The 10,421-nt window shown below is 51.4% G+C and overlaps 1 protein-coding gene across 1 annotated transcript; it reads right to left on the bottom strand.

The window, feature by feature from the left end:
• Positions 1–429: 429 nt before the first annotated feature.
• Positions 430–7,912, bottom strand: MYMK (myomaker, myoblast fusion factor; the record flags this gene model as incomplete). The annotated part of the gene is made up of 5 exons (XM_079323910.1): positions 430–843; positions 1,831–1,947; positions 2,744–2,892; positions 5,381–5,495; positions 7,778–7,912. The coding sequence occupies 5 exons, from the start codon at positions 7,910–7,912 to the stop codon at positions 697–699; spliced, it is 663 nt and encodes a 220-aa protein (XP_079180036.1). The 3' UTR covers positions 430–696.
• Between the last annotated feature and the right edge of the window lie 2,509 nt (positions 7,913–10,421).

Below are 10,421 nucleotides of genomic sequence, written 5' to 3'. Positions count from 1 at the left end.
CCAGTGTTGCAGGTCCCTCTAGGTTTGAGGGGCTGTGGTGGCTGTGCCCAGAGCTCTGCTTTGGAACTGGCATCTGCCCTCCACTGAGCTGAGTGAAGCTGGAAAGTTTCCCACCCCACTGAAGAAATGCTGGCACTGCACACTGGCAAAGCCTTTGTTAGTATATATTATTTACATCAAGAGAATGCATAAATAAAATAGTTAATATCTCACAAAAAAATACAGGTTCTACAAATTGGGTGTTGCAAACGAAGCTCTGTGTGCTCAGGCTGGGCAAACCTGCACAGAGGGGACAACTTGGGTCCTGCCAGGTCAGTGCAGGGGACAGCCCAGGAGAAGGTGACATGGCCTGGGAGTGCAGGGGTCTCCTGGAGCAGGGGACAGGTCACACCCAGCTGAGTGCTCCTCCAGGGAGAATATGAATATGTACCAAACTGGAAGTGCAAGCTTTGCTAGGGCTGTTGGTGGAAAGGTGAATCACAGGATGGTTTGGAAGGGACCTTAAAGCCCACCTTGTTTCAATCCCCCTGCACCTTCCACTAGACTCAGGAAACTTCCCAGGGGAGAAAATCCCAGAGTGGGCACGGAGCTGGTGGGAAAAGACACCAGTGTACCAGAGGAAAACCCAGCAGGCAGGATTTTCCCTGTGGCTGCACCCTCCATCAGCCAGGAGCAGGAAGACGGTGCCCGGGGGGCTCAGACGCAGCAGCAGAGCGTGGAGCAGTCCAGCCTGGCAGGGGTCCCAGCACTCCCAGCCTTCTTGTTCTCCTTGGGCAGCAGCAGCACCAGGGCCATGGCCAAGGCACAGTGGTAGAAGCTGTGCACGTAGGTGTAATCCCACTCCTGCAGGCGGGGAGAGCGCAGTGAGAAGCGGGAGCAGCAGGGACATTAAATTTCTACAAGTAGCCAAAAGGAAGGGGATAAAAAAGATTCCTGAACCTTCTGCCTCCTTTTGCTGTCAGAGAAGAAAGGATTTCCAGTGAAAAAAAACCCCAAACCTAAAGCAAAGTGGATTTAACACGTTCTAATTTGCACATTTCCCAATTCTTGAATGAAGTGTTTCATTACCCCGCAAAGGACGCGGCGGCGAGGCCGGGGCGCGCGGGGAGGCGGCTTCTGCTAAGTGACATTTTTATGTTCTGCTAGAATTTGCAATTACTAAATGCTTTGAAAAATAATCCTGGGGGATGCCTGTGAGGTTGTATCTCACAGCTCCCAAAGCACAGAGCAGCCGTAACAGCGGGGCTGAGCGCAGGCACGGCCGGCGGCTGTGCCGGGGTTATCGCCTGCCCGGCAGGACACACGGACCCCTCGGAGCAGGACAGGGGGACTGGCCAGCAGCAGGAGCAGAAGGATATAAACACAGGATCAAGTGCCCCTGGGAGTCGCTGAGAGTCTTTTTTTTGGCGTGAGCCAGCTCTGGATCCGGCCATGCCTGGGTCGGATCCAGTCCCTGCCGCGTCGCTGAGAGGTGTCCTTAAGTCACCCGTGCCCAGTTTCCAAAAATCCCTGCTTGCACTTGACAAAGCCATTCTGAGGATCATGTGTGCCTGAGGAAAGCACATCCCATGTCCTTATTACTCACTGAGGGGGGAAAAAGAGACAGAGCATCACCCTATGTGGCACTTGCTGTCACACCTGCCCTGAACAAACCAGGGTGGGATGAGGACAAGCATGGAGGGACCCTTGTCCCTGCTGCCAGACCCAGTATGCCAACCCTGAACTGGGTTTTGTGCAAGGCTGGATGCGGCCCAGTGGTGTGAAGGGGGATGTCCCTCTCCTGGTGATGTCCCTTGTAGGGTCAGGGAGGCTGAGTGTGCACACAGGTACCTCAAAGAAGAACCTCAGCATCAGTGCCAGCGCCCCAAAACAGAAGCCAGGACCGATCTGCTGGGTGTAGACACTCTTGTCAGGATAGAGACCTTTCTTCTCCTTCATCTTCTGCAGCTGGGAGGAAGGAGAGAGAGCACCAAGTTATTCACCTGGATTTAGCTGGCTGCTCCAGCCTCATTCCTCATTATAATATTGGTTTTTTTAATATTCAGCTCAGGGAGTGTGTGCCCTCACAAACCCAGTCTGTGGACAGCAGATCCCAGCACAGCATCTGCAGACTGGAGGATGCAGGGCCTGTGCCTTGGTCTCCTCCTTGCCCATCCCCTCCCCATGGTGGCCACTTGCTTTCAGCTGCTGGCTTGGTGACAGTTTATAATTGGGATTTGCACCGCTGTATTTCCATGATGTTTGGCATCATCTTTCTGCAATTTTTATCCCTTCAGTCCTTGCCCACTCCTGCAGTGGTTTCCCCACCTCACTCCCAGCACATGCACATGCTGTGAGTGGGGCACAGACTGCAGCATTGTGCCCCACTGTCCCAGCTGGATTCAGGCAGACTGCAGACAGATTCCTCCCCACTTTATCACCGCGTTTTATCCACATCTTCCCTGGATCTGGGGCACTTTACCAGATCCCTCTGCCTCTGAGTAGCTGTAAAAACTCCATAAATATGTTCCTCCTGATTAGAATTGCAGGGACAGGAGATGTGGTAGATTGCTCAGACCGATCGAATCTGGCATTTATCACGCAGGCTGCTGCCTGCCTTCTGCTCAGATTAAAGAAAAAAATCGCTGTGAGACCAGAGCTGGATTTGAAGAGGAAACACTGGTTGGACTCCCCCATGCAGGGTTCAGCCTTTCCCCACCAGGGGCACCCCACAAAGGCCATGGCAGTGCCCTGCCCCACGCACCCACTTGACGGTGATCACCAGCACGGCGGTTCCGATGGGCCCCGAGTAGACGCCGTAGCCCCAGCGGTCATGGTAGATCCTCACAGCGATGGTGAGGACACCAAACATGATGAAGGTCGATCTCTTGGGCTCATCAAACTCGGCCAGGGCTGAGGGATGGAGCACAGGGAACATCAGCTCACGGCCTCTCTTTTTCAGCTGCTGCCCTAAAGCCGCCCTGGGGTGTCTCCCACCTGCCCTGGGGTTGCATCTGTGTATAGTTTGCCCTTCTCATGTCACACTGCTGGGGAAACTGAGGCACACAGGGCAAAGCAAACCATCCTGAGGTGTCTGGGTGGTGGGTCCAGGAGCTGATTGTTGGGGTTTTATTTCAGGGTTTCATGAGGAAGCTTAAAGAAGAATCCCTACCTAGAGGAGCTGTGGATGCCCCATCCCTGGAATTGTCCCAGGCCAGGCTGGGCAGGGCTTTGAGCAACCTGGGGTAGTGGATTGTGTCCCTGTCCATGACAGAGGATGGAACAAGCTGTCTTTAAAATCCCTTCCCCCTTTAAACCACTCTATGATTCTATGATTTCCCTTTTCCTTCACCCAGAATTCAGAGGTGATTGCAAAGACCCTCATGCCCAGCAAGCCCACAATCAACTCTTGGGTTCATCCTGCATCTCCAGCCTTCCCAAACCCACCAGCTCACTCTGGCACAGGCTCCATCACCCCAGAGCAGTGGGACCCCCCCACTGGTGCCACGGGGTCCCGGCTGCACCAGCACCTGCCTGGGCTTTGCAAGCTGGAAGTCACCAGTGTGAGTAAATTATTAGAGGCTTTTGTTTAGCACAGAATGGGGTAATAACTGATAAAAGTTATGGATCCCAGTGGGCTCCATGCTTTTCCAGCTTGCACAGCTGTGTTATGGCTGTCCTGGATTTGCATTCCGGGAAGTTTGCCCGAGGGTCTGAGTCCCACATGTGCTCTCAGGCTTTACAAGCCACAGTCAGAGGCTTCCCTGGGCTTCAGTCCCCACACCTTCCCTGTCCTTGGATCGTGCTTTTATTGGGACTTTGGCTAAGGGATAATGTCCGCATTTAATCTCTGTTGTTTCCCAGCGGGTCAATATTTTAAACCTCGCAGTGCAGGATTTGTATTTTTTTTTTTTTTTTTGGTGAGGTTTTTGAACGCAGTAATGAAGCAATCAAGTTGAATTTTTGCTGCAAGGAGCCAAAGTGTCTGGATCAGCTCTGACCTACCCTGACACTGCTGCTATCCACTGAAAATGCCCTTTGGAAATTATTTGCCTCGTTGCCTTTTCTAGCTGAGCAGAGAGGGAACTGAGGTGCCCTGAGCAGTGGGGAGCCCCCCTTGGGACTCACATTTTGATAAGTCAGAGCCATTTCTAAGGGTAATATTTACCCCAAACATTTTTCCCTGAATGGAAAATTTATCCTATTGCTTGCCCTGGAAAGGGGGGTGCTCCTGCATCCCCACAGGATGAATTTGCCCAGCTGTTGGGTGTTACTTGTGCTGGGCATGGAGGCTGCAGGAACCCCATCCCTGCTGGAGCTCCTGCACCATCCCTGGAGCCCTGAGGGGCAGAGAGAAAAGTCCTGTGGGCATTCTGGGGCTGTACATTGGAATGCTGACACCAGTTCATTGTGGGGAAAAATGGAAACTCTCTCTGGAGTGGGCACTGGTTAGAAATGGTCCAAATTTTCGAGCAACACCTTTGCTGTTGGAACATCTCTGTCCTCTGACCCTATTTTCTTCTCCTGCCATCAATACTCCTATCCTTCCAAAAATCAGGGTGACAAGATGGAATAATTATAAGTTTGAACTTTTTGTCTTTCTCGTATTTTTTCCCATTTCTATTATATTTTGTTTCGGTTGCAAATAAGGAACAAAATGAGGAAAAAGAGTCAAGCAAATGTAAGAAAAAGAAAACTGAATAACAGGACAAGGGGTGGGATTTATAGTAAAAAGGAAGTGAAATAAATTTCTGCTTTTTCTAAGCAGATCTAATATTCCCGGACCAGGCTTTTGATAAACCAGGAAGTTATATTTGTTTTGACTAAACCACTTTGATTCTCATGCTACCAAGAGAGGAGGGAGATTCTGCATTTCTTAATGTCCTCAAGTGAGGCAAGACAAGCTGATGGGCACAGTATGGGGAAAATGAGGGGAAATGGGAAATTCCCTGGTAAATGAGGTTTCAGACTCAGTCATCTCATAGTCTTGTCCTGCCTTGACCTGCAGCACAAGGCTGCCAGTGTGTTGCTGTCATTTGAAGCAGGGGACATGTGTGAGAGCTGGTGCAGGCAGAGGAACACCTGACAATCACCACCAGCAGGTGCCACAGCTCCTCATCTCCATGAGCAAAATGTCCCCAGCCACCACTCAGGACAGTTCCATGTCTGCACCCCACTAATTACAATGACTTTCTAAAGTGTTTATGATACAAAACTTGATTAATCCATAGCACAGAGTGACTTCCACAAAGGGCAGTTTCAGTGGCAGCTCAGGCGGAGCTCAGAGCCAGCAGCATTTCTGGGCACTGTCCCCACTGGCTGTCCCAACATCCATCCTGACAAATCCAGCCCTTCCTGCCAGTGCTGGAGCTTTGGGGAGCCAGGACAGAGCAGTTCTTACCCATCAGGGACACCCAGATGGACAGGGCTGTTCCATAGATGCTGAAGTACTCCAGGATGTCGTAGCGCATAAAGCACAGCACTGATAACCCGGGGCCGTCACAAACGTGGTAGAACTATTCAAAAAGAAAAAGAAAAACAGTTTCTTACCCACATACCAGTAAGGTAAAGGCTCTTATCAACTGGTTTGAAATAGTGTAGCTGCTGAGAGAATGGCCAGCCAGGCCAGAACAGTGTCAGCTACACCAGGATCACTGATATGCAGTAATGAATATATTTGAGTGATAATGTCATCGTTCCCAGTTGCAAATTGCCCAAGAATCAGCATTCTTTTCTCTTAGTACAAACTAAGACAGGCTTTAATTTGCCTCTTGGCCAGAATTTGCAATCTGATGACCAAGCTGCTTTGAGCAGGGCGCTGGGGGATGGCCTCTCCAGCACAGGGAGGACTCTGGGGTTGTGGTTTTAATTGCGAAAGATTCTTGTAAAACAATTCAAAATGAGTGTCCTGATGAAATGTGTATGGATGCCAGGTCACTGTCCAGGCTAAAGAAGGTTTATATGGCCAGACTCTGAACACTGGGGAATTCACTCATTAGTGCATTCCCTTAAAAACCACCAGTTCCTGCCCATTAACCCATTGATTAGGTTATTTGCAAAAAAACCCCATTGTCATGCAACATAAACGCAGACCACGCCAAGAGACATTTTCCAGTGCAACCAGAGGAATGCTCCCAGTGTTTGCCTGGCTCTCTCCTTTTCCTGCCAGCCTCAGCCCTGGATTTTGCAGTGGCAGCCCCAGTGAGCTCTGCTGTTGCTGAAGAAGTCCCTGCTCAGCTTGGCCGGGCGCCCTTGGAACGCTGCTCGCTGTCACGGCCCGGTGGGGATGCTGATATAATTTATAATGGGAATTGCTGCGAGCCCTCTGGCTGGCTGCAGCTTCTAGAAAAGATTGCACCACGGCTGTAATTCTTTTCCCTGCTTGAGATTGGGCTCGGGGAGTCTGGAGCTGGGGGGGAAGAAAGGGTGGAAGGCAGAGCGTGTTCCTGGCACTTGTCTGCTTTCACTGCTCTGCTCAGCTCTCCTGAGGGGGGACGAGTGGGATGCTGCAAAAAATGCAACAGCAGCAGCTGCTGCCCTTCCAATCTCCTCCCCACCATGCTGGCAGCTGCCTCTCCTCCTTTCCCTTCTTCCCCTTCCCCACTCAGGGATATTTTGCTTCTTCAATCTCTTCGGAGAGGACCTGTTCCACCTCTTCTTGAAACACGTGCCAAATTTCCTACTGACTTCTTGGGGAGGTGGAGCAGACACAGACCCAGTGCAAAATGAAATTGTAGATGTCTGGCTTCCCTGGGGAGCTGGGGTGGGGGGTCAGGGATGTTTTTATATTAACTGGTCCTGTAGTTTTTATAGATCTGGCAGAATTTCTCCTCCTGCATCGTGCTTTAATCAGCTCATGGATGTTCATGGATCCATAATAGGAAACCAACCTGATTCTGAGCTCTGTGGAAGAGCTTTTCACACTGGGAAGACCCTTTATCTACTCCCTCTCAGTTTCTCTGTACAAGGAACATGCCAACCCTCATGAGATGACTTGAGATGGATGGGGATTAGTGGGAAATGCAATGTCAGCTTGGTTGCTGAGCTGTTTCCTTCATATTCTTTAGCAGATCATTGAAATGTAGTAAAACAGGAGATGTTTTCCAGTGGGAATGCTGCTTTGGGTGCTCAGCTGGTGCCTGTACGGGGTCACTTAGCAGCAATACAAAGCCCAAGGTAGCACACTGAGGGTAGCAGGAAGAGGAATATTTTATATATGTACAGACATTTATTCACTCATTATTTCCACACAAAGGAAGGCCAGGGGATCAGAGCCTGGTAAAACACATGTTTCAACTCACAAAGGGTTAATAATTATTTTTCTTAATAGCTCAGCAGCATGGTTTAGTCTTTCCTTTCCCAGTGCAGAAACTCTCCTGACTCCAGCATTGCTCCCATCCCCAGCTGGCAATTGCAAAATCAATAATTTGACTACTATGTGCTTTTGGCTAAAATGACAGAGGCAGAGCAAGAGATTCTGGAGGCAATTTAAAGCCCAAATTCAGCATGGCCACTTAGCAGCTGTAAAACAAAGAGAAAAGCCAGCTCCCAAGCATTGCAAATCAGTCAAGGCTCTTTGCACCCAGACCTTCTCGCTAATCTCAGCCATAAAACACCATTAAATCTCTGTAAGGCCACACTGGGACATCCTAAACTGGAGAATCAGCTGCTCAGCACCACGCAATAACTGAAAAGGGAGATTTTAGGGGTTGTGCTGGCTGCTCTTGGGTGAATCAGCCTCTCAGTGGTACAGGGAGGATAAAGCACGCAGGGAGAGGGGAAGTTTGGAGCTTCTTACCGCCACGAAGAACATGGTGAAGAAATAAACCATGGCTTCCATGTGGAAACGCCGCTTGGCCGCGATGCTGATGGTGGGGAGGAAGACCAAGGAGCTGAGGGTGGGCAGGAGGAGCTTGGCCACCAGCGAGCCCATGGGTGCCTCGTGGGCCAGCAGCTCCCGGGAGCTGGGTCTCTGCGAGCTGGGCAGGAATGGTGCAGAAAGCAGCCGTGGGGAGAAGGGCTTTAAAATTTAAATGCCCTGCAGGGCAGGGAACAGCTGCCACCGGCGCAGCCGCCGCCCTCGCTCGCGGCCAGCCCGAATTCTTCACACAGCCGGCGGCCCCGGGCAGCAGATGCTCCGTGCCCCCAAAACCCTCCTGGGCGTTCCTAAGGAGTAAAAGGGAATGTTGTCCTCGCACGCCTTGTGCTGGTGTTGGGTTTGGGTACGTGGTGGGTGAGGATTTTGGGTTTTGCTCCCTCTCCTTCTGCCCCCGCACCGAGCCTGGCCCAGCGCTGCTGGAACAGTCCAGCAGCGAAAATTCATCTTCTTTCCTCACAAGGTGGAGGGGAAGGCATTGATCTGTCCTCTCTAGTGGCCACAGAAAGATCTGGGACTGTCCTGTGCAGGGCCAGGAGCTGAACTCAATGATCCCTGTGGATTCCTTTCATTATTTTATTATTCTCTGCTCTGCATTTCCACGAAGGAAGATCTCGTCTGTGGCAGGGATTTTTTAAACAGTGGGATGTATCCTACAGTTGAGAAACACACACCAAGCTCCAAACCTGCCTTTTATTTCCCCACGGGGCACACGTGGAGTGGGTGCAGACACGGGGAGCTGGTGTGACAGCCCCCGGTGCTGCTGCCAGTGCCTACGTGCCCTCCGTGGAGTTCAGAGCAGCTCAATTTCCCAGCCATGCCCTCAGCCTCTGCAGCCTGGCCACCTCCAGGAGTTCTGTCTGAAATTCAGGAGCCGAGCGTCTCCGGGCTGGAGGAATTTGAGCGGATTGTCGTGCGGCGCAGGAAAGCTGGAGGAAAGGAAACCAAAAGCCAAGCGGCGTTCGGGCTGCTAATCCACTCAATGCTTCTCTCTTTTATTATGACTTTTTATTATATCGCTGCTGCTCCCCCCCTGCGTTAATATCTTTTCCTTGGAGCCTCGCAGGGATTCTCGGCATCCTTTCGGCACAGCTGTTCCCGGGGCACAGGCAGCAGGAATGCTGAGCTTGAGCAAGCGCCGCTGCGGCTGCGGCTTTGGGGAGAAGGGTGGGAGCTCTGATAGGAGCCACCATTTCTAGGGCTGATAGGACGGGCTCGCCTGTCCCCCGGGAGGGGGTCTGGAGGAGAGACAGGCATGTAGGATTAAAAAAAAAAAAAAAATTAAAAATCTTCTTTAAACCGCTCCAGTAGGTTGGGAAGGGCTCTGGAGGGGAGTGAGGGACCGTGTCAGAGAATGGCACAGAGCATTAAAGCACTGACTGTGCCCAGAGCCTTCCCCGGGGCACGGCTCAGAAGAGCTGGGGAAGGCTCCCGTTTTTAGCTGATACTGCAGGAACCATCCACATTCCCTGGCTGGCTGCAGGCAGCATCCCTCTGTGCTGCCCACACCACATCTCCAGCCTCTCTCCTGCCTGGGCAGACTATAAACTTACCACAAAACTCTGCAAAACTGAATCTTGACCAATAAATATTGAAAAACTCTGCTGTCCCTATTTACTGTGAAAATTAATCTCTCCAAGCCAGCACATAGATACCCTGATGCTCCCCAGGTGTCCAGCCCTGAGCTGAAAGCAGAGCTCCTGCACATCCCAAAGTGCCCTGCTCCTTTTTTGGGCCATATCCTCATAGGAATCCATTAATTCTGTGCTCATGATCTGCTTGGACTGAGGATGATGCCGTGGGGCACAGCAGGGCTTGTCCTCAAGGGGGTTTTGAGCACATTTAGGGTTGCACAAACCACTGTGGATTCCTGGCTATGAAAACATCACCTGGCTCTTGTGGCCGTGAAATGGATGTCAGAGAGGTGAAAGTACAGCTCAAAACCTGCTCTGAAGGCAAACCCCATGTCTGGGTGCAAAACCACCACTTGTGAGGACATTGCAGTTGTGCAGCAAGGACGTGCAAGGGTGGTGGTTGTGCACAAGGTATCAGGTGAAAAGCACCATCAGGCAGTTGTTAAATACACCCCCCTCACCCCCAGCCTTTGCCCAAATTCCAGCTGGCTCCCACTGGAAAGGAAACCCCGTTGGCTGCTGGATGCAGCAAGTGCCAGCCATGGCAGGCACTCCCCAAGCAGGGAAGTGTTGGAGCTCTCAGGAGCAAGAAAACATTCCACAGGTTGTTGGGGTTTTATTCTAATTTTTTTTTTTTTTCTCTCTCCCAGCTGCACACCCTGGGCTGGCAACTGGGTTGCAGCCAGCACTGTAGGCATGGTGGGGGGGGAAAAAAACTCCCACTGGGTTGCACATGTGTTACAGCTATTATTGAAAAAGAACCCCCAAAATAAATGGGGAGGAGAGGGGCAGGCAGGTGCTGAGCTCCTGGCAGGAGCTGCTGCTGTTTAAAAGGTCTTTGTTCAGGCTGTGAACACTGCGGTGCAGACGTGGGTTGGGCAAACCTTCCTGGGAAGGAACCCAAAAAACAAAGGGCCAGGGCTTTGTTCCTT

Source organism: Erithacus rubecula (genome assembly GCF_903797595.1).
Source record: "Erithacus rubecula genome assembly, chromosome: 21".
NCBI lineage: Eukaryota > Metazoa > Chordata > Aves > Passeriformes > Muscicapidae > Erithacus > Erithacus rubecula.
The sequence above is the reverse complement of the archived record's forward strand: the minus strand, read 5'-3'. Positions and strand labels throughout refer to the sequence as shown.